Source organism: Phaseolus vulgaris, chromosome 11, assembly GCF_000499845.2.
Source record: "Phaseolus vulgaris cultivar G19833 chromosome 11, P. vulgaris v2.0, whole genome shotgun sequence".
Lineage (NCBI taxonomy): Eukaryota > Viridiplantae > Streptophyta > Magnoliopsida > Fabales > Fabaceae > Phaseolus > Phaseolus vulgaris.
In genome coordinates, this window is record NC_023749.2 from 52,759,352 (window position 1) to 52,783,498 (window position 24,147).

Consider the following 24,147-nt stretch of genomic DNA (forward strand, 5'->3'; position numbering starts at 1 on the left):
AGTATTATAAAATTATAAAATTATGATATTATTATTTTTATTTAAATAATATTTTATATTTTATTATTTATTATAAGCAGTTGAATCATAATTCAACAGGAAAGATTGAATCATTAGATCGGTTTCATTTTATAATTATAGAAAAAAATTACTTTTTAAAATATTTTTTTAATATCAAGAAATATCTTAAATTTCCTAAACAAATATTCTCAGTTAAAAAGAACTAAATCTGGAAATGCATTAAATGCATAGAATCTTTAAAATAAAAATAATTTATACATTAACATGTATTTTTAATTAATATTTAATTATTCTATTAATATATTAATTAGGAAATTTTTAATTAAGATATTATCGTTAATTCCTTTTGATAAAAAATTAACATGTTAATACTATAAACTATCAGATCTCAAAACAACTATTTACAAAAATAAATGTATTTTATTAATTTTTTTTATTAAAGGTGAATCTTGAAGAAATATTTTACAGAAATGGAGAGTTTGAAATCCAAATCACTACTTTGGAAACCTTATTTAAAAGATTAAGAACAAATTTCTTTACATATATAACCAAAAAATAATTTCACCACATGTATGGAATAATTAAATAGGTATAAAAAAATTAATAATACAAGCCTGAAAACAAAATTTATTGAGAATAATCATAATTAAATGAAGAAATAATGAAAAAAAATCACAACATTAAGGAAAATTCTTTCCCTCCTATTATAATTTCACAGTCACTGTTGATCTTATAAAAGGCCACTAACACTGTTCTTCACTTCATTCATCTTTTTTCTTCACTTTCTCTCTGCATGTTAACAATGGCAACAATGGTGCCAAATTATTCATCTCTTGTTCTTGTTCTGCTGTTTCTCTGCAACATTTCTCTCTCAAAAGCTCTTAAGGGCTTCAGTGTTGAAATGATTCACCGTGATTCAGAAAAATCACCATTCTATATTCCCTCAGAAACTCATTCTCAAAGAGTTGCCAAAGCAATTCAACGTTCCATTGCACGTGCCAATCATCTCACAAAACCTTTTCTTGCCCTAGACACAGTTGAATCACCAGTTATACCAAATTCAGGTGAATACCTAATGACCTATTCAGTTGGAACCCCACCATTCAAAATTTTTAGCATAGTTGACACTGGTAGCAACATTGTTTGGTTTCAATGCCAACCTTGCATAAACTGTTACAAAGAAACACACCCTATTTTTGATTCTTCACAATCCAACACCTACAAAACCCTACCTTGCTCTTCTAGGGCATGCACATCTTTGTCCACTGCTTCTTGCTCAGAAGATGGAAACAAATGCACATACACTATTCAATATGGTGATGGATCACATTCCTCAGGAGATCTCAGTGTGGAGACCCTAACCCTTCCTTCCACTGAAGGTTCTTCTGTGAGTTTCCCTAATATGGTTATAGGGTGTGGAAATGACAACAGTGGGACTTTTCAAGCCAATGGTTCTGGCATTGTTGGTCTTTCTGCTGGATCAACCTCTCTCATATCTCAGTTGAGCTCAACAATTGAAGGAAAGTTTTCATATTGTTTGTCAGGTAGGTAGAGTCTATTCAAGTATTGTGCAGGTTTATTTTTGTCACTTTGAGTATAATCAACGAGACATTCCTGAAATATCTGTATAAAGGGGGAAACAAGTGTTTTATTCTATTTTATTTATTCTGATAAAAAAAATATTGTTTGTCAGGAACTTCACCTAGCAAACTCAGTTTTGGAGATGCTGCTGTGGTTTCTGGGAGTGGAACTGTTTCAACCCCTATAATCCAACAACAGAATCAGATATTCTACTTCCTAACCTTGGATTCACTGAATGTTGGAGACAGTGTAGTACCTTTTGGAGCTGCTTCTTCTTCTTCTTCTTCCTCTGAGACTGGTGCAGAGGGAAACATCATAATTGACTCAGGGACAACACTCACCCTTTTGCCAGATAATGTTTACCAAAAGTTGGAATCAACAGTTGCAGAACAAGTGAAGTTGAATCCTGCTAAGGACCCGCAAGGGTTTCTGGGTCTATGCTATGAATCTTCATCATCTGATACAGATGGTAATGATACATTAACGACTCATATTTTTCTGACTTGACATTACAACTTCCAATACTATTATTTTAATATTTTTTATATCATTTAATTTTAAATTTAACTTTTATTATATATATTTATAATTAAATCAACCACACGAAGAATTAGATAGAATTCTGATAATGAATGTATCATTTCTCTTTTTGCAGTTTTTTCAGGTATACCAGTGATTACAGCACATTTCAGAGGTGGTGCAGATCTGAGGTTGAATCCTGTCAACACTTTTCTTCAGGTTGCAGATGGGATAATATGTTTGGCTTTTCATTCGGGTGAAACAGCCATCTTTGGAAACGTGGCACAGCAGAACTTCTTGGTTGGATACGATCTTCAGAAGCAAACTGTCTCTTTTAAGCCTACAAATTGTAATGGAATGTAATTTTTTTTATTGTTCTTTTTTAGTTTGATTGAATAAAACCAAAGAAAATATTTTATTATTGTTCATTTGTATTTCATTAATATATATATATATATATATGCATTGTTTTTTTTTCTCTCTTACAAATCTATTCTACTTGTCTGATTACTTTCAAACATATAACTATACTAATTACTTAACTTTTATTCCTTATTGATAAAAACAACTTATTACATAAAATTTAAGATCCGATGAAACTCATATGATCAATTAAAAAAATAATAATAAAAAAAATAAAAAAAATAAAAAAAAAATATATATATATACCATTTCATAGTAATTATTTTTTGATTAATAAAAAATAAAATGAATAAAAAGAAACATTTCAAGATATCCCAACTATATCATAATTTGTATAATATATATATATATATATATATATATATTATACAAATTAAAACATCATTAATTTAATCTTTTGTCCAATTTACATCTTACTTTTTGCATAATTTTATATCATATTAATATGCCATTTTATTTTTTTATTTTATATGAAAACTTTTTATTATAATTGAAAAATATTATATATATTTATTAATTTAACATAATTATTATATATTTATTTTATTTTGAATATTAATAATTAAATACTACGATGTTTTCATTTCAAAATTTATTATTATAAAATTATGATGCTATTTTTTATTATATATATATTATTTATTTATTAAATATAACATTCTACATGGAACCTTTTCTCATTAGACCGGTTCCATTTTAAAAACATTGAAAAAATAAGTTTTTTTTTTTGAAATATCAAGAAATATCTTAATTTCCTAAAAGAATATCCTTGGTTAAAAACTATATCTAATATTTAAATGCATTAAATTCATATAAAAAATTAACCTCTTAAGTAAATATCTTTGTGAAAAAAAAAAATGTGAAACCAATTTTGCTGTCTTTGTCTTGATAAAGAGGGTAACAGTACATAGAAAAGTTGGTGGGTATTAGGGGTGGCAAAGCGGGCCAGCCCGTCCCGCGCTTGGCCCGTAATGCGGGCTAGAATTTTTGACCCGCTCCGCATAAGAGCTGGCTCGCGGGTTTGCGGGCCAGTCCGCGTTCTTTTTTTTTTTTTTACATTTTGTTATTAAAAAATTGTCAAATTAAACCTATATATTTGTTATTATCAAACCTAAATTTTTTTTTCTTCATTTTCAAACATAGTCAAACATCAAAACATTATCAAATAGCACTATTCTTCCACTTCCAAAACATTAAAAATACCTAATTCCAAAACATTAAAAATAAACATAAACATTAATTCAAAAACATTAAAGATAAACATTATTGACATTCTTCAATTTCAATAACATTGGATGCCGCCTTAGAAAAACTTTCATCCATTTTTTTTTCTTGCGGGTTAGCGGGCCAACCCGCCCCGCCCCGCTGCTAGCCCGCGCGGGCTGCGGGCTAATGCGGGGCAGACTAATGCGGGTTAGTGGGTATATGTGAGTTGATGCTAGCCCGCACAACCCGCCCCGCTTTGCCATTCCTAGTGGGTATATGTTAGTTGATGCATATGGAAACATAGAAATATGTCAATTTTTAATCGAGCAAAGCTTATACAGAGAAAATCACCCTCACATATGTACAATCTTGACCTTAGATGAAACATATTATTTTGATTAAGTTCAGTTTCCCTAATGGTAACTAAATAAGTCTATTTGTAGAATATGTATTATCTGACTATTATTAATTCTATAGTTGTTTAATGACACACCTTTAAAACTTAAAAAAACTATTCTAATGAAAAGATTGTTCTACCCAAGAAAAATTAGAATCTCGAACTAAAACATTTAGTTTAGTTATGAACGTATCTTTAGTTACTCCCAAATCTTTCTTGCTCTTTTTCCGATTTTGTGTATCTCCTTTTATTCCTTCTATATTTGGTCATGCCTTTAGTCCTTACTCACTATTCATTGTCAATTTTACCTTTATAACAATTTAACCTTACATTAAAACTATCTTGAATGTAAAAAAGATATTAACAAAATTTATCTATTAAATGATTAATCTTTGATCAAATCTTGTTTTGAGATTGATTTCTATCCTATAAAATTTTTTCTTAAATGAGTCGGACTCTACCTATGACACCACATAACTCCTCAGTCTTGGACCCAGTCCTAGAGGCTTACAATCACCCTTAACATATGACTTCACAAATTGGTAGGATTTGTCAAGTGTAAGAATAGTAATGTCTATTCCGACAAAATTACAATTAAATGTCACCTCTTCAATATGTCAAATAGAAATAGTAATTAAAAACAAAAATAAAGAATTACATTAACATTTCTTATTTTAACATAACTTCATTAAGGAAAAACATGTAGTACATATATATTTGGATATTTGGAATTCAGTACACAAGAGGGGTACCAAAGGATTATCCAAACTATGATTGAGGTTGAATTAAATATGGTGCCTCTTACATAAAGGCATTACAAATGGAAGGGATATCCTTATACTTTTGAAGATGTAGAGTCTCATCATTTTAAGGAGTTGGGATTGGCTTGTGAATTGGCAATGGTGCTACAAATGGTTTCTTGAATTGGTGATGAAATGGTATTTTAGGAATATACTTTTTGAACAAGGGCTTTGGTTTCAAAAGTTCTTCAGATTCAACTGTAGGGACTGGCTTTTTCACAGTAAATGGTTTTGGAATAGGTTTAAGAATTGGAATTGGCTTAACAATGGGAACTAGCTTAGGTTTAAGAATAGGAATTGGCTTAACAATGGGAACTATCTTTGGTAGAGGCTTAACAACTGGAATATAAATAGGCTTAACAACTGGAATTACCTTTGGTATTGCCTTAATTTTGGGAATAGGTTTTGGGAAAAGACCTTTGAATTTTACTTCTTCACTGGGAATTGGCTTTATGTCTGGAATTGGTTTTGGTGTGGGCTTAATGGAAATTGATTTTGGTACAGGCTTATTAAAAACTGGAATAGGAATAGGTTTAATAACAGGAACTGGCTTTGGAATAGGTTTGATAACAGGAATTGGTTTTAGAATAGGTTTGATAACAGGAATTGGTTTTAGAATAGGTTTGATAACAGGAATTGGTTTTAGAATAGGTTTAATAACAGGAATTGGCTTTAGAATAGGTTTAATAACAGGAACTGGCTTTGGAATAGGTTTAATAACAGGAACTGGCTTTAGAATAGGTTTAACAAATGGAATTGGTTTAGTAAACAATCCTTTGAATTTTGATTCTTCATCATGGCCTTCTGCATTATTCCCATACTTGTTCACTTCATTGCCTACATAAGAAATGCAATAAATGTATAAGTTAATAACTGATGTTCTTACATTATGTCAATTTCTCAAATTAGCCCATCATACAACAATTACATTCTAATAGTGTTTCCTTCATAAATGTAGTTATTCAAATAAATAACTCTTTCATTTATAAATAACAGAAACCAACACAAACCTGAAATTTGAGTTGTGGCAAAAACAGAAGCTAAGTTGGAAAGGAGCAACAAGGGAAACCAGAAGCAGAAGAGTGCACAGTACATTCTCATTGTTAAAACACTAATGGAAGCTAAAAGGAGAAATGTCTGAATGTTTGAGTCAGAAGTTGCTGCATAATCACATTATTTATAATGCCTACCTTAGGATTTTTGTTTTTATCAGCACCTAGAAACTTGGCATTGATTTGTGATTAGTCATTACACCATAATGTGGGTGGTTGATGTTTGTTTAGAGAGGTCAAAAGTGTTTAACACCTCTGTTCTTGGTGTGTTAATGATGGATTCTCTCTTCAATAAATGAGTCTGGAAAACATGTTTCATTTTCCTTTGGGTGTTCAAAACTACATCAAACATAGGTAGGTAGGTTCAAATACAAAGGGTCAAAGCAAGAATCAATTTTTTTTAATTATAACACTATTTTAAGAACTTTTGCCTCCCTTATTTTGTAGTTTCTCAAATTCAGCTATATCATACTTTAACCATCTTAAAACAATAACAAAAATAACTTTATCTCACTAATGAGTTCAACTGCATACATTGTATTATCCCTTCATCCCAAATTCAAGGAACCACTTCTACCACCATTGCCAATTCACAAGCTAATTCCAAACTCTTTAAAGTGATAACTCTCTGTTCCTCAAACTTTAAAAGTTTTCCTTTTCATTTTTAATACCTATATATATAGCACTTTTTATAAAAACTCTAGTGAACAGAGTTATATATCTTTCTCATGCTCTACTATGGTATACTCATTTCCAACCAAAATTTCCTTGTATCACTGTACCTTTATTTTTAGATCTTCATGCTACTTGCATAAAATGATATGAACTTCCTCCACGCTGTGTTTACACTAAAATGCATACAACATGTTTGTTTTAAAGAATAACCCTTCCCACTTAGCTTCTACTTTCATTGTTGCAACTGCACAAAAACAGATTCTTACTTAGTATTTTTCTAGCTATATACCTTTTTTCCCAATCAGCATTTCTCTTCTCCAAAACACTCAAAGAAAAGAAGCACCTAATTTGGGAGGCTCATTCAATGGAGGGAGAATCCATGCATTATCACAGCAACAGCAACAACGGTGTTAAACACTATTGACCTCTCTAAACATAAGTCAAATTTGGAACCACCCACATAATAATCCCTGAACCAAATATAAAATTTCGGAGTATACTTTAAAACATGTAATGAGGATATTGACCAATGTTAGTCCCAATTGAAGGTAGGTATTATAAATAATGAGAATATGAGAAAGGAGTTACTCAAGCCTTCAGATATTTCCTTTTCAGCTTTCATTACTTGTGTTCTAAATGACAAAAGGTTTCACTCTGCAATGTGCACTTCTGTTCTTCTTCCTTGCCACCTTCTCTTATGCTTCTTCTGTTTTGGCCACAACTCAAATTACAGGTCTATGGCTCATGCTATTACTAACACAGACATTGTAATAATTTTGTTATAGGATCATAGTTTAGGAAATATCATCATATGTTTTTGTGTTAGTCCTTCTTACATTTATTAAAACAGTATGATTGTTAGAAGGTAGCAGAAAATATTTATGAGTGTTTGACTTGCATATATTTATTCATTTCTGATGTAGGGAATGAGGTGAACACAGATGGGAAGGTTTCAAATGAAGAGTTTGCAAAAGCAAGTATTGAAGGAGATGATGAAGAAGCAAAATTCAAAGGATTTTTTCCAAAACCAATCCATATTCTTAAACCTATTCCAAAGCCAATTCCAATAGTTAAACCTACTGTTAAACCCTTTCCTTTTCCAGTTTATAAGCCTACATCAAAACCAATTCCCATAGTTAAGCCTATTCTAAAGCCAATTCCCAACGAAGAAGCAAAATTCAAAGGTTTTTTCCCAACCAAGCAAATTCCAATAGTTAAGCCAATCCCAAAAATAATTCCTGTTGTGAAGCCAGTCCCTGTCAAAGTATATAAGCCTGTACCAAAACTAGTTCCCATTGTTAAGCCAATTCCTATTCTTAAACCAATTCCAAAGCCAATTCCTTTTGTTAAGGAAATTCCAAAACCCTTTACAGTGAAAAAGCCCATCCCTACTGTTGAGTCAGAGGAGTTTTTAAAACCAAATAATTTCTTCAAAAAGCCTATTCCTAAGCTACCCCTTGATCCCAAATTCAAGAAGCCACTTCTACCACCATTGCCAATTCTGAAGCCAATTCCTACTCCATGAAATCATAACTATATTGTACTACATTTATATAGAGAGATAGGGCACATTCCAACCTCAATAATGATTGCATAATCCTTTTGTACCCTTCTTGTGTACTACATTGGAATACATGTAATCAACATTTCTCCTTAATGAGCTTCTTAATGTTACCTTCCGTAAGATTGATAACATATTAAAGTAACATTAATTTATTTCATTCATTGCTGATAAAAAACAAAAATTAAAGTAACAAACAGTACTGAACTTTGTTTTTGTTAAGTATTTTTTTAATTGGCATTTGCCTTTTACATTAAGAATACATGATAATTAATTAAGGGTGTTCACAAGTTATAATTTTTTTATATCAGCAAAACAATATTATATTAGCAGGCACAAGTCTTGCCAATCGTAGAAGAGTTAATAGAACAGGTGGAAGAGCAAACATACTCAAATGTATCTAATGTCATTACTGCATACATCTTTCCATGGTTTGTGTTGGAAATCTCACATCGACTAGAGATTAGGACATTTCATTGTATATAAATAAATGCAAACCTCAACCTTATGAACCGGTTTTATAGGGTTGAGTTAGGCTTAAAGTTCACTTTTTAATAGTTTGCTTTATAGATAGCACATTATGCTGCTATACAACTTACAAACCTCCCTCTTCCTTATATCACTCAGCAGACAATTGGTCTCCAAACCTGGTAACCTACAAATTAGATAACTTGCATGGGGCAAAAAGTTCCTTGTAAGCTAGCAAAATAGCAGCATAGGACCAGTTTTTGCAATCTTTTTCTATGGTTTATTTATTACCCAATATGAATTGTTTCAGACTACAACTGATAAAAGTTGAAGGAGAAATAATCTCTGAAAAATGTTACTTTTGACGACTATATAACGAAAGATATCAGTTCACAACTCTAATTTGCTCTAATGTTACTTTCGAGTTAAAATTCAATACAAAGTTGTTAACATATCAGCACTCATAATATTTTACTAAAACTTGAGTTGATTTATAGTTGTTAAAGTAATATTTTTCAAAGATTATTTGTATCACATCATACTTGGTAACTGTCCTTCTGAGCTGCTACAGAGCTTGCATCCACCCTGATTAAAAGTGCAGATTTATTTGTCAGCTGATATTCATACGATTTAAAACTATCATAATAGGAGCAGAATTTCTGGCAAACCATCCTAATACATTTCCTTATTGCTCTCATGACAATAAGCTCATAATACGCATTGGACACAAAACCTACCAATTCTACTTATTACCACTTCTGCATGTTCCTGCCCAAAATTACCTACTATCTCTCAGACTTTAGACAAAACAAATGGATCAAATAAGCCCAAAACACTCCCCACGAATCAACACCAACTTCATAGATGCATCTGCATAATATACCAGATGGTTCATTAGAATTGCAGTCCTTGTAGCCTGAACCACCACTAGCTCTAAAAGTATCACACCTGCCCTTTACCTCACCTCTCACTACTACAAGAAAATCATAAAATAGAAACTAATTTTAGAAACAAAAAATAATTAGTTGCTATAGTGACTAAATTAAAGACCATTTTAAAGACTAAATTTTTTTTTTATTTCTAAATTAGTTTCTATTATTGTTAAATAGTTTCTAAATTGGTATCTAATTAACTACCAAGTTTTAACTACCAACTATTTAGTTTCTAAATTTGGTAGCAAAAACCTTGGTAGCTAATTAGATACCAATTTAGTAAACCATTTAACAATAATAGAAACTAATTTAGAAACCAATTTTTTTTATTTTCTAAAATAGTCTCTAATTTAGTCACTATAACAATTAATTATTTTTTGTCTCTAAAATTGGTTTCTATTTGATGATTTTTCTTGTAGTGTCTCCCACTATAAGGTTCTATTTGATTCTCAATGAGCACTTTTCATCCAACGAAAAGTATGTTATTCCTATGGTTCCATATGGTCCATACAATTTCTATCCACACTCCTTTCCAAACTCTATTATGTTTTTCAGATAATTCCATGATATAAAAAGGTTGAAAATGTTGGATTAATTGTTCATGATGCACTGATTTTACACCTACCCAATTATCACACATTATCCAAATACATATATAAAATTACTTCTTAATTATTAATAATTGGAAGTTAATTAGTACGTATTAATAATTTAAGGTATATTTATTTTATATATTTAAGTCATTTCAATAATATAATACAAATCATTAATATTTTAAATTATTTTTTATTTTAATTTTTAATTAAAAAAATACACTAATGAGTTATTCCTCTGATCCACTTCATAATTCTTTCAAAACATAAGCTCCATTTGATTTCTATCCCAAGGCGTTATTTTGTTGTTGTTAAAAGCCTCTATCACCAAAATAGAGTCACTTTAAAATTATAGAGTTTAACCATCTTTCAGGGATAAGTGGTGAAACCATGACCATTTGAGAGTCAATGTGAATGTTAGTTATTTTATCAACACACTTGTTTCAGTCTTTGAATGTGTTTTTAATACATAAATTGGATGTTTCTAGTTCTTTTAAGGTAACATTTCCATCTATTTCACATATCTCAAGGCACTATTTTGTGGTTGTTAAAAGCATGTATGACAAAAGTAGAGTCACTTTAAAGCCAGAGATTTGACCATCTATTAGGGGTAAACAATGAAACAATAAGAATAATTTACTTAAGAATCAATGTTAAGGTTAGTCATTTTATCACTCTCTAAATTCTAAAATGTGTGATGTGTATACATAAAATGTATGTTTCTAGATTTCTATCTGTTTTGTATATCCCAAAGCACAATTTTGTGATTGTTAAAAGTTTATATTTGATAGTATCTAATTTAATCAATACAATAATTTTTAGTATTTAAAATTAATTTATATTTAATGATTTTCGATCGTACAATGAATTATTATAATTATTTTTTCAGTTTACATTTTCGAGATACACCTTAATTTCATTACATTGATCAACACGTGCATGATAACAGATTTCATTATGCGTTACTTGACCTAGATTACTTTTTTTCCACCTTCACAAATAAAGCATTTAATTACTCTATATTTTGGAAACGATTAGAGTGAAGTTATAAATTAACCCAACCCTAAAAGTTAGCATAATTTATCTAGTTAGTTTAACTTAAAAGTAATGGAGTAGCCATGCTCTGAAAAGGGAGTCACAAAAAATATCAAAAGGAAAAATACAAATATTATTAAAGCCAAAAATAGAGAAATATTATTTCTATTCTTGGAATGATACACAAACTGATATACAACATTATTGAGAGAAATGCATATATTCTAACACAATGCAAAGGATAGGGTTTTTACAGAAACGCCATTGATTTTTTTAGAGCAGGCGTGACCATAATGAAAATAGAATGGATAAACATTTTCTAACCATGATAGTTTTAAAGAAATTGGAATTGGAATTGGCAAATATGGGGTGTGGCTTCTCAAATGGGGTGAAGTGCAAACTTATAAGGATTAGGGTTTTTGAAGAAAGGCTTTGGCATAAAAGAATTATCACTATGGTTTCAAGGCAACGGTTTTGGAATAGGTTTGAAAATAGGAATAGGTTTAACAAAAGGAACTGGTTTTGGAATAGGCTTGATAATAGGAAATGGTTTTGGAACCGGCTTAAAAACAGGAATTGGCTTATAAAATGGTACTGGTTTTGGTATAGGCTTGATAATAGGAAATGGGGTTGGAACTGGCTTAAAAACAGGAATTGGCTTATAAAAGGGTACTGGTTTTGGTATAGGCTTAAACACTGGAATTGGAACAGGCTTGTATACTGGAACCGGTTTTGGAATAGGCTTATAAATAGGAACCGGTTTTGGAATAGGCTTATAAATAGGAACTGGTTTTGGAATAGGCTTATAAATTGGAACTGGCTTATAAACTGGAACTGGCTTTGGAATTGGCTTATAAACTGGAACTGGCTTTGGAATTGGCTTATAAACTGGAACTGGTTTTGGAATTGGCTTATAAATAGGAACCGGTTTTGGAATTGGCTTATAAATTGGAACTGGCTTATAAACTGGAACTGGTTTTGGAATTGGCTTATAAACTGGAACCGGTTTTGGAATTGGCTTATAAATAGGAACTGGCTTTGGAACTGGCTTATAAATTGGAACAGGCTTATAAACTGGAACTGGCTTTGGAATTGGCTTATAAATCGGAACTGGCTTATAAACTGGAATTGGCTTATAAACCGGAACTGGAACTGGTTTGGGATAAGGCTTATAAATGGGAATTGGTTTTACAAATGGAATTGGTTTTGGAACAGGTTTAATAAATGGAATTGGTTTCTTGAAGAGAGGTTTATGATGATGAAAAAACTTTTCCTCTTCATAGTGCTTTGTTTTTGTCAGCTCTTCACTTGCAATCCCATTTGTGTTCACTTCATTCCCTGATAATAAATATGTAAGAGAACATGAGATATATAAACAAGTATAATATCTATAAAATAATCAATTTAAACTTTATATCAGTGAAGGAAAATAGATACTACAACAAAATCATCAAATTATAACTAATTTTAGAAACACAAAAATTAGTTATTATTGAGTTAAATTAAAAACTATTTTAAAACTAAAAAAATTATTGGTATCTAAAGTAATTTCTATTATTAATAGAAATTTATAAAGTAGTTTTTAAATTGGTATTTAACCATTAGCTACCAAGATTTTAACTACTAATACTTTAAATTTTAAATTAGTCTTTAAAAGATTAATTGAAACAAATTTAGAATCTAAAATATTAGTAGTTAAAACCTTTGTAGTTAATTTAGATACCAATTTATAAACCATTTTATAAATTTTTATTAATAATAGAAACTACTTTATATACAAATAATTTTTTAGTCTATAAAATAGTAAATAAATTTGTTGTAATTAGAATATATAAACTAGGGTTTTTGTTATAAGGTAAAGTTGAGTAGTAGCATTTTGTGTGTGTACAATAAATAAATGAAATTGAATAGTAAATGTTTAATTGTTAATTATGAAAAATATAGATTTCGTTCATTTGACATAATGCATCAACTTCGAATGATTAAATTTATAATACAAAGTAAAAAAGATTACTAGAAAAATAATATATCGAGTATGATAAAGAGAGAGAAAAAAATTGAATCTGTAAATTGTTATAAAAGAAATTGTATACGTAGGACCAGTTTTTCTCTATGATCACATGCATGCCGGTGCAAAATTAAATTGAACGGTTCATGACAATAATTAATATAATATAAGTCAAAGACAATTGAGTAATTTTAATTTTCATTGACTGAAGAATGCAGATTATATATATATATATATAATGTCTACCATATAAATTATATTGACAAACATACATTTCAAAAAAATCATTCAATAAAATCAATTTTTAAAAATAAAAAATAATTAGTTTCTATATTAAAAAATTATATACTATTTAAAAGACTAAAAAAATTATTAGTATCTAAATTAGTTTTTATTATTGATAAATAATTTCTAAATTGGTATCTAATTAGATATCAACTTTAGAATATAAATAATTGGTTGCTGAAACTTAGGTAGCTAATTAGATACAAATTTAGAAACTATTTATCAATAATAGAAACTAATTTAGATACTAACATTTTTTTTAATATGAATCATTTTTTAGTCACTAAAATAATATCTAATTTAGTCAATATAGAGACTAATAATATTTTGTCTCTAAAATTAAAACTAATTTCTATTTAATGATTTTTTTTATCAGTGATAATAAACTAATAATATAACTCTTTTTAATAATAAAAAAAAAACTTTTTATTTTAATTTATTTAACCAGTAAATATTAATTAATAAATTTGAAGTATCTCTTAAATATTAATTAATAAGTTTGAAGCATCTCTTAAATGTTGTATGTTTATTCGTTTTTTTACTGATAAAACAAATACTGATTAACAATTGCCATAGAAAGAAAGTAGAAGGATTATCAGAAAATTTAAAACTATTCATTAAAAACTAAGAATTGATATTAGTAATATACAATGAATTACAAAATTGTTACAATGTTAACTATTATTGTTCTTATGCTTAGTGATGAAGTATAGATGAATATTACTACTAAAAATTATGTCCTTAATGGTTTCTGTTATTCAATCATTTTTCTGATAAAAAACTACTGAAAATTATGAATCACAAACCTGAAACTTGAGTTGTTGCTGCAGAAGTAACAGCATAGCAGAAGGTGATAACAAGCAACAAAGGAACAAAGCGCAAAACTGCGCTTTGCAGAGTGGAATGCATTCTCATTGAGCCACACAACAATGCTGAAAAAGGAAAAAATGTTTGTGTGAAGGCTTGAGTTACACTTGCTGCATACCTGCATTATTTATAATACCTAGTTTGGTTTCACACTCTGCATTAAATGATCATCATTTTTTCACTGCTTTTTTTCTTATCTGTGATTAACATGATGCAGTCACAACACTGCATAATGCTGTTGGTTTGACTTTAATTATCTCTTTGGACAAGATCATGAAAAAATGTGGTTGAGGAAGAAACCCTACTAAAAAGATGACTAATTAATTAGGGTTTCAACAAAGACTAATCATCAACATGGTGCATTGATTGAACTGCATTTTGGTGTGTGAAAATAAACTGTGCTGCTATGAGATTTTTGATTTAGTTAGTGAGCATTATTTGGTGGTTGAGAGTGTGTTGAAAGATTAGAGTTTAACACCGTTTTTGTAGCTGAGAATGTATGATCAGTGTTCACTCTAATAAATGAGCCTCATAAATTAGGTTGCTTTTTCATATTTTTGGGGTTTTAGAAGAATATTTTTGCATCAAGGAGAAGGATTGTGACATGCCAAATATCCTAACAATAATGTAATTTCTTTGCATGAAAAGAAAACATTGATATACCTCTTTTCTTGGTAATGAAAGACAATTCTTTGTGATGAATTAATGTGCCTTAAATAGTAATGTTAATATGACTATAAGTTGAAAAAAGCATTTACTTTCTTCACAAAAAGTAAATTTAATTAAAAAATGACAAAAAGGTATATTTAAAACTATAAGATCCTCTATTAATTAATAAAAAATTTATCCCTTTTATAAGTTTTTTTAATTATTTGGTGTATTAATAATTTTTAATAAAATATAATAAATATTGAAAATTAGATAGTATTTTAAAATCATTAAATAATAATCAAATTTAGAGACAAAAATAATTAATTATTATATTAATTAAATTAGACACTAATTTGGAGATTAAAATTTATTAGTGGTTTTTATTATTAATAAAAATTTATAAAATAGTTTTTAAATTGGTATTTAAATTAACAACTAGGGTTTAATTACTAATATTTTACTAATAAAAGCTAATTTAGATATATATAAAAATTTATTAAATCAATTATAATGTTTTCACTTTTTTTTTCTTTTTTTCACTTTTGTACAATTCAAATAAAGCCTTGAAAAGACACATGGGAGTCACCAAAGGGATAATACCTTTCCCAAAAGAATATCATAAATGAATTTGAATATACATGGAGAGAGATTAATCTTAGCCTTGGAGCATGATTTGAAATTGTGGTCCCAAACTTTTGTACTAAAAACAAAAAGATTTAGATTTCATAATATTATATTTTTAACTTCTAACTATATGAATTAGTGTGTGTCGGTTTGTTAAATTGTATAAAAAAGTGTGTAGCATTAATTAAAAAAAATGAATTCTTTGAAGGTGTGAATCACAATCACAAATTCCAACTTAGAATCATGTTTCTAACATCTATAGGATAGCCCTATAGAACAATACATAAGAAGAAGAATACATAAGAAAAAGAAGAAAAAGTTTTACAAGTTTTGACTGAGGTGATATAATAACTTGTTTCACCTATAAATGTAACATGGTCTTTTCCACAAAGATAACTTCACCATGAATGTGTTGAAGATGGAGAAGTTGTTGGATTGGAGAAAAAGTGGGAAGAAAGTGATGAACATAAATGAAGTAAAAAAAGTACATAGATTTGAGAGTGAGTAGCTAAAAAGGAAGAAAGTTTGAAGCATGTGGGATTGTGATAATTCCAGGCTGGGAAGGAAGTGATGTATCATCTGCCTCTCTTCAATCACTTTTATTCAACAAAAAACTGTATGGGAGGTGCATTTCTCATCCATTATTAATTAATACCAACTCACTTTTTCATTTCCAACAATAACTAATTTCTTTTGCCGATCAAAAAAAAAAACTAATTTCTTTTGCTTTTCTTTATGATTCATTTCACATTTTCTGAACCATTGATTGAATATTTTATATTTTTTTATCTGAATGAATTAAATTAGCTAGATATTCCAATTTTTTAAAAAGACTAGAAAAAATAAATATTTTTCCCTAAATAAGGAATACATGATTTTATATAACCAAATTCATAGAGATTTGTTAAGGTTAAGAATGTGGTGGAGTTGAAAAAACAATTGGATGAAATCGACATAGGAATAAAAAGATCTACTTTAATCCTCCCAAATATTGTAGAAAGGGTTTTTAGCTACAAAAAAATTGTAGAAAGGAATATATGAGTCAAATGAGTGAATCAAAAGTGTGTAGAATTAGAACTAACCATGTTTATGCCTTTATTGTATATGTTTTGATATAAATAAATTTATTTAAAAGGAGTTAATGGCTCTGCATGATGTTTTGGTTGTGAAGGGTTCAAAGAGTTTTAAGTTTTTGTGGAAGCTAGTTGCACTAATACAAGGAAATGTTGAGTTGTGATAGTTTGATCATCTGCATATTTCCATAATATCTTAAAAAACTTATTTTAATTATGGTGTAAATCACTTATCTATTTAGTACATCCAAAATTCTATAAATATAATTTTAGAAAATACTCATTTCAATAAAATACTTATGTATTTACTTATCATTTATATATATCTTAGTTCTTAGTAATTTAGTGTCGAATAATATTTTATAATTAGATCACCATTTGATTTTCGTTATCAAAATTTGATAATCTTTTAAAGAAAAAGTCAATCTTATACAGTTTGAATATTCTCCTCAAACGATTCTAGCTCTTTATAATAAAAAAAAACTAAACTCAAATAACTACTTACCTTCACATTTAATGATCTTCACTTCAACTCAAATAGTGTATCAAAATCTAATTCTTAACACCTCCACCCCCACCTCAGCAATACCAACAATGATGTGCCTACTTCATTGCTATATAATAGAAGAAAGGTAATTTGGGTATTCTTGAATTTATGGGCATGCGAATAGAAGTTATGGGTGCAAAAAGAAAACTCTTTATCCAAAATATGCTATTTATAGGCTTGCTTTACCCATTGGGCCGTAGACTTTTAGATTTGGGTGTTTCTTCCTGCACCTCTACATTTTTCTTCCTGCATCTTACATTCTTCTAAATACCCAAATTATCCTTGACAGTTTTGGATCATGCCGAGATAGGGATTTTCTGTAAGCAAAATTGTTTCAGGAATAGAAAATCTAGAGTAAAAACAACCATTCCAAAATATATTTTCCGAAACATATTTTTTTGACTTCCAAAATGATAAATTCGAAATTCATAAAATGTGTCCTGAAAAGTATGTTTCAGAAACATTCCAGAAAAAATAATTTGTAAGTCATTTTTAAAAAAAGTAAAATAGTTTTTTCCAAAAGTAATAGGGTGCAGGGAGAAAATTGTTGGGGTGCAAGAAGAAACACCTTCGGATTTTCGCACTTGTGGCTAGTAGATTCCTTAGCTACAGACTCAGCCATGGGCCTTTCTTCTTCGGCCCTCAAAGCAACCCATTGTGCATCACTGTTGTAATTAATTTTATATATCAATATTAAATAATTAAAACTTTAAGTAATTAATAAATGTATCTAACTTGTATTTGTCACTAATTTTATATATAACTCTTGAGGGCAAGACGGTAATATAACCGCAAAATGGGTTACTCTTTGTTATAGTAGAATAAGAGAAACTTGTGTCAGGGAAAAACTATAACTTTATGTATTTAATTTATATTTTACATACATTTAATGATTTAATTACAATGTCAAAGTTCAAGTATTGTGAAGCTTTGATAAAGCCATTACTTTTGGTGACTGCATTTTAAGACTTATTCAAGATTTGTATCAATTGTAATTTGATCTGTTTTTTTATCTCTTCACTAGATATTTCTGTGCTCGTTTATCATGATGAGTTAAATCAATGTAAAAGCTTATTAGATTGAAAAAGTGAAGAAAGCCCACAATTTTTTATTTTTTAATATCACTATGAAATTTGATATGTGAATTAGGTTAAGAGTTCAAGTTTCAACCATCATCTACCACTACATGCAAAAAGTATTACTAAAAAAAAAATACAAGCAAATATAAGAGATTAGGCCAAAACTCATATAATAAAATCTAAGAAAAATGATACTTAGTTAATCTATACTTATTAATAAAGAATTATAAGAATATACTAGTTAGAAACCTATTATACCAATAAAATTGTTTCCTATAAATAAAACTTAAGTTAGCAAACTTAGCACAATCATTGTCTTCAAAAAAAATGTGAAAAATTCTAAATTTGATTTTCCACAATAATTAAAGCATTTGTTCCACCTATTAAGAGAAATCTAAAGAAGAACATTAGTATGAATAGAATGTTTGTTTGTTATTTGTATGTTTAATTTATAACTAAAAGTATCAATGTTAAGGATGTGTTAATTGAAATAGTTGTTCCTCGTGTGTTAAGTTTTTTCTAGTCTTTAATGGATTGAATTTTTTTATTGGAATGAAAAGTCCAATTTTGCTTAGAGAAAATGATTTATTAACTATGAGACTTAAACAATTTTTACACTTTAAAATACTTATATATGAACAATGATTGTCAATGCTAGGAGTAAGGATTCTAGCAGAAAGAAATATGTCTAACCATTACCTCAACTCATGGGGTTACATGCACAAAATGATGTTATAAATATGACTGCAACAAAGATAACAACTGCTATCTTATTCACTATACATCAAGTTCTTTCAGTTTTCTTGTAAGACATCAAACTACAATTAATATACACATAATCAACTCAGAATAACCAATAAATTGTTTTTAGTTCCAAGCTTGAATTCTGATCCTTTGGAAACAAAAGATCAACAAAGAGTACAGAGTCTAGACCATAAAATGCAGATTACAAGCAATCCTAGAATACCATGAGAGAGGTGCTTGTTGGTGGTTATAATGTATCACTCTCCTTCTGGACCTCTGCCTAACAAAGTCATCAAAAAATCTTTGTAGTCCCCTGAGGTATCCCCTATAACATCATCATCAAGATTGGACTTGAACATGTTAGGATATTCGAATCTGACTTTCAACAGGTCAACCTCGGCTCGAGTTACGATAGCTCTGTTGAGTGAATCTTCATCGGTTCCAAAACCAACAATAGAATCTCTTATAACCTTTTAGGTGCATAAAAACCAAAAACAAATACATTAGAATCAATTGCTGCTTTTCAGTATTCTCAAAATGAATATAGTTATAGAATAAAGTCTTGATGCAGCTGGAAAATAATTGTCTAACAATATCAGAAGTCACTGAATATCTATGCAGCAAGCATTGTTCAGATTACAGATAAACATGAACTTGGCTTTGAAAATTAAACACTGCCAATGGAAAGTGGCTCAGCAAAAAATATAGGTAGTATCTGTTTGGTGGCATTGTTCTGATTTTTTTAAGTACATCATGACAAGAAGGTACTTGATCAGTAGATTCTAATGAATTGACACCCTTTTGTGGTAAAGCTTTAGCATTTGAAGTTTACAGATAATAATGTACTAATATTAAAGGATATAAATACAAGAGTTATAGAAGGATGTTAATATTAAGTGTCATTTCTAATTCTTAATTGTTTCTATGTAGAGTTGAATAACTTTTTCTTTGTCTTGGTCTATTATGATTCTAGTATTTATTGATTGATTTTTTCTCTCTTTAATGAGTGTACTGCTTGTATATATTCAGACTATTTGTCTTGATTTCAGTGGAATAATAGAAGGGATATTCATCATCATATCTTTTGCCTTCCTTTTACTCTTTTGTTCATCTCTATTCTATTTTATAATAAGGTATCAGAGCAATTGTATGAGGTTGAGTTAGGCTTAAAGTTCACTTCTTAATAACTAATTTAACAAGTCACTGCTTCAGAAGAAGAAATTAGCATTTACCTTTGCAAAATGTTTCTCAGGGCAGTCTATACACAATATTACCAGCTGTAAGAGAGTTTCCAAATCACCATTACCACAACTTTTTATACCCTGTCAAGAAAATATCCAAACTCCTTATGGATGCATAAAATAATCATGTGAGTGGAAATCTGATCCATGATATTGTCAAGTCATTGTAGTAACTAATGCTTTTCACTTAAGGTGAAAAAATTACTTGTTTCAACAATGAAAAAGATAAATCAGTTGCAATGTTAGTGGATCAAAATTAAAATCTTATACAAGAACCTAAAATTTTAAAGCAAAACCTGTTCCAATGTAGTTCCGTAGAGGTTGTGGTAGCATGCAAAAGTTTCCCGGAGCTGGAAAATATTCCTGGTGCTAACTGTCCACACAATATGATCATCATCTAAATTTTTGCTGTTGATGGCTTCATGCAGTTTTGATGCCTCTGACTTTGCAACCTCCAAATTTACAGCAACTTTATCATATCTATATGAGCTTACCAGGCTCACTAAAAGCTGTAAAACATTATCATGCAGATCACTTTCCAGAGGAAACAAACCATAGAACAAATTGGAAATTAAATGTGATAATGAGTCATTAATGCAACATTACATTCTGACTCTAGCAGCTTTTTGAAAGAGTTCATATTCTTAAGAAAATGGAATTCTGATTATTACACTGACAATTCAAACCTTAGCTTTCAGATTTGAACCATGTTCAGACAGCATGGAACCCACAAAGAAAACTGCATAAAAACTAGAGTTTGAAACTTCATTCATATTTTTGCTTCTTCCTCACATCATAACTCAATATAAGAAACATCCCTTAAAAATGAGTTGACCAAGTTCTTCTGTCATATATCTTTTTCACTCTTGTTTTATTTTCTGTTATTATAAAAAAACCTTTCCCTTTTTCATAATCATCTACTTAGATGAGGTTAAACACAAGAAACCTTGAGCCTTAAATCACTTGTCTAAGAATTACAGAACATTTTTTGCACATTTACCTGACAAGTAGCTACTTCTTTCTAGAGGCACACTTGAGCCTGAGAAGACAAACTCAGGTAAATGTTTTTGTTCTGTATGTCTACAAAACTTCCATGTTCTTACCTTTTTGAGAGGTGGAGCAACACTGGCAACAATGTCCTCCTCGAGTGAAGAATCAAAGAGAGAGCAATAAGCCTGCCTCACAGCCACCAAATGGTTAGGAGTTGATGCACATGTTATTTCAACCAGAACCTGAAGGTGTTTAGTCCCCTTTTTATTAGTTTTCAGTGCATCTTTTGCTAGTCTTGCGTGCCTTTCTGGAGGATCATAGGTCCAGAGAATAATAGCATTCTGTCATGTCATGCATCACAAGAGTGAGTCATAGATCACATGATTGCTTAAAAAATGGCATGATTTGGGAACATGATTGAAGTTCAACAATGCAGTGAACTTTATCCATGGACAAATGGAAAAATGTGCCAAAAGCCCTATAACATTTTTAGTGCAAATATCATTATCATGTCTAAATTATTGTAAGATTGAATCATATATTGCATCTTCTCTCTTCAGAACATCTATGACAGCATACAAAAAGCTTATGTGAACTTAAGCTCATTTACAACAGAAAAATCTGAAGCAATGAAAAGGCATTCATTCAGGTAATCAAGAAATCTACAAAGTAAAAAATGCAATCCAATATTTTCAGCCATCCAAACAGACCCAATATTTCAGCTGAATTCTATCACATATGCCAAAAAAACATTATGATGAAGAACTATTTTCTTAAAAGCAAAAGAAAACAGAAAGCCAACAAAGTGCAGCAACCATGACATACTCTAAAATCACCAGACAATTCTGAATTGAGACGATCAAACAGAGATTCATTGTAAAGCTGCTTATAAGTTTCTGCAATTTCCTTCCTTTGTTGAGCATTCCTGTGTCCCAATACCAGTATCAGTTCTCTCTCATCTGTCCCAAATCCTGCATCAAATTTTCCATTATCATCATAACCCGTCTAATGCCATAAAATAACTCACACAAATTTACCATAAACCAAGAAAAAAATAGGACTAAATAACATGCAAAAGCATAGAAATGTCCCATCAACCAAATTCCCACCAATACTAAGAAAGCATAAAACTTTGTCATAAACTCAAACATTCCACTCCATTGGGACGATAAAAAACCAAAGAACCTACACAATTGCAGACAGAATCATGTCTGTGGAAAACCCATCAGCCCAGAAATTAAGAACTACAAAAATTCAGGTTTTTTAACACAATTCTGCTTCCTAAATTCTGGCATCACCTAGATCATGACAGGATTCAGTTTTGTCAAATTTCTTCACCTTTAAGACATGTTTTTTTTTATGTATTGAGACAAAGATAGAGAGGAACCTTGGAAAGCCTTTCTCAGTCTTTCACTGTCTTGGGTGGGAGAAGGAACAACCTCTGGCAGTTTCAATGAAGCCATTATTTCCCTACAGCAGTGAATGTGAGTTTTTTTCAGTGCTAACAAATACAAATCCACGTTAAAAGAAACAGTTCACACGTGTTTTTGAATGTTTCAGATGTTGTTCCCTCCTCAGAGCTCGCTAAAATTAAGATTTCGACAAGCCTTCTGATTTACCATTTTGCCCCTGCCATTGCTCAGTTTTTCAACTTGGGGAATTCCATTTAAAGTCCTTTGTGTTTATGAAATTGCATTGCGCACCTTCATTCTCTTGAATTGCTGAATAGTACACTATAATTTTCACTTATTTATTTTTTGGACCCGAGAAACTGAACAATTTGTTTTAATTACGACATATGTTACTTACTTTCTAAGTGGCGTTTTATGATGTTTCATTATTAAGAATTCGCTTTCGACAAATGTTATAATAAAACATGCTACTATTAAATATATTAAAAATCATGTTTTATTAATTTATTTTTTTATAAAATATTTTTTCAATTTTAAAGTAAATAAAAAAGGAAAATATAAATTATATGGATTAAAATAAATAAACCTACAAGTTGACATATGAAGTTGACATAAAAATATAACTTTTTTTTATTTCCATTATTTTGAAAATGACAGAAGTTTATACAAAAAAATGTCTTTTTTTAAATATTTCATATTTTGATCGGTTTTTAATTATAAAATTAATAATTAAATTTTAATATGATATGAAATAAGGTTTTTTTTTTCTAACTTATCTTTGAAATGTTTATTCTAACTTATCTTTGAAATATTCATTCTAGTAGTTGTTTAGTCTATCTCTTAGATAATTTTTCAGTGTTATTATATGAAATTGGTTTTCGTTTTTTATCTAAACTCTAGACTATTTAAGTACTTGTAATATGAAAATGATTAGAATGAATATTTCTGAATGTAAAATGATTGTTAGTTTTTTCAAATATTGTTATTTTTTTCAAAGATTGTTAGTTTTTTTAAAAAAAATTTATTGTAGAATAAGTCTTTCTGTAAGTGAAATTGGTTCAACTCGAGGTTTCACTTTGATCCAATGGAAGTAGTTACAGTGGTATTAATGTCTATAATCAAAAGAACAACGAAATTCAGAAGAAGAAAAAACTAACCATCATTTTACATACAAAAAGACTCATTCTAATTATTTTCATACTACAAGTACTTGGATGATCTAAAGTTTAAACCAGAGATAAAAATCAATTTCATATTACAATATAAGAACGAAAAACATATTTAACTTTTTCTTTCGTGCTGAAATTTTTTTAGAAAATATTTAAAAATTTAATCGAGCATGCTTGATGATAGATTTTGATGG

The 24,147-nt window shown here is 29.4% G+C and overlaps 4 protein-coding genes across 4 annotated transcripts; 2 read left to right on the forward strand and 2 right to left on the reverse strand.

Annotated features, from left to right (window-relative positions):
• The first annotated feature begins 814 nt into the window (after positions 1–814).
• LOC137827232 (aspartic proteinase CDR1-like) lies at positions 815–2,549 on the forward strand. The gene is made up of 3 exons (XM_068633494.1): positions 815–1,565; positions 1,715–2,071; positions 2,267–2,549. Exons 1-3 carry the CDS (start codon positions 815–817, stop codon positions 2,482–2,484), a joined length of 1,326 nt encoding a protein of 441 aa, XP_068489595.1. The 3' UTR covers positions 2,485–2,549.
• A 2,263-nt stretch (positions 2,550–4,812) lies between these two features.
• Positions 4,813–14,532, reverse strand: LOC137810026 (proline-rich extensin-like protein EPR1). Its single transcript, XM_068611143.1, has 6 exons — positions 14,363–14,532; positions 11,726–12,601; positions 9,587–9,676; positions 7,799–8,188; positions 5,958–6,107; positions 4,813–5,784 (listed from the first exon to the last, which is right to left on the reverse strand). The coding sequence occupies exons 1-6, from the start codon at positions 14,469–14,471 to the stop codon at positions 5,015–5,017; spliced, it is 2,385 nt and encodes a 794-aa protein (XP_068467244.1). The 5' UTR covers positions 14,472–14,532; the 3' UTR covers positions 4,813–5,014.
• On the forward strand, positions 7,245–8,331 carry LOC137813791 (proline-rich protein 4-like). Its single transcript, XM_068616258.1, has 2 exons — positions 7,245–7,407; positions 7,598–8,331. The coding sequence occupies exons 1-2, from the start codon at positions 7,311–7,313 to the stop codon at positions 8,197–8,199; spliced, it is 699 nt and encodes a 232-aa protein (XP_068472359.1). The 5' UTR covers positions 7,245–7,310; the 3' UTR covers positions 8,200–8,331.
• A 4,578-nt stretch (positions 14,533–19,110) lies between the features above and the next one.
• On the reverse strand, positions 19,111–22,947 carry LOC137828271 (annexin D3). The gene is made up of 6 exons (XM_068634765.1): positions 22,760–22,947; positions 22,198–22,343; positions 21,486–21,713; positions 20,679–20,891; positions 20,374–20,463; positions 19,111–19,611 (listed from the first exon to the last, which is right to left on the reverse strand). The coding sequence occupies exons 1-6, from the start codon at positions 22,833–22,835 to the stop codon at positions 19,399–19,401; spliced, it is 966 nt and encodes a 321-aa protein (XP_068490866.1). The 5' UTR covers positions 22,836–22,947; the 3' UTR covers positions 19,111–19,398.
• Positions 22,948–24,147: the final 1,200 nt, after the last annotated feature.

Bases quoted from the DNA above. Each gene is read 5' to 3' on its own strand.
- LOC137827232 (XM_068633494.1), top strand. From the start codon at position 815: ATGTTAACAATGGCAACAATGGTGCCAAATTATTCATCTCTTGTTCTT. The intron at 1,566-1,714 runs GTAGGTAGAGTC...ATTGTTTGTCAG, and splicing joins GTTTTCATATTGTTTGTCAG to GAACTTCACCTAGCAAACTC. The intron at 2,072-2,266 runs GTAATGATACAT...CAGTTTTTTCAG, and splicing joins TTCATCATCTGATACAGATG to GTATACCAGTGATTACAGCA.
- LOC137828271 (XM_068634765.1), bottom strand. From the start codon at position 22,835: ATGGCTTCATTGAAACTGCCAGAGGTTGTTCCTTCTCCCACCCAAGAC. The intron at 22,344-22,759 runs GTTCCTCTCTAT...AATTTGATGCAG, and splicing joins ACTGAGAAAGGCTTTCCAAG to GATTTGGGACAGATGAGAGA. The intron at 20,892-21,485 runs GTAAGAACATGG...AATGTTTTACAG, and splicing joins TTGCTCCACCTCTCAAAAAG to CTTTTAGTGAGCCTGGTAAG.
- LOC137813791 (XM_068616258.1), top strand. From the start codon at position 7,311: ATGACAAAAGGTTTCACTCTGCAATGTGCACTTCTGTTCTTCTTCCTT. The intron at 7,408-7,597 runs GTCTATGGCTCA...TTTCTGATGTAG, and splicing joins GGCCACAACTCAAATTACAG to GGAATGAGGTGAACACAGAT.
- LOC137810026 (XM_068611143.1), bottom strand. From the start codon at position 14,471: ATGAGAATGCATTCCACTCTGCAAAGCGCAGTTTTGCGCTTTGTTCCT. The intron at 9,677-11,725 runs GAAACCATAGTG...ATTTTCTTGTAG, and splicing joins TATTCCAAAACCGTTGCCTT to TAGTGAGAGGTGAGGTAAAG. The intron at 6,108-7,798 runs GTTTTGATGTAG...GTGATTATGCAG, and splicing joins AGGCTTAACTATGGGAATTG to CAACTTCTGACTCAAACATT.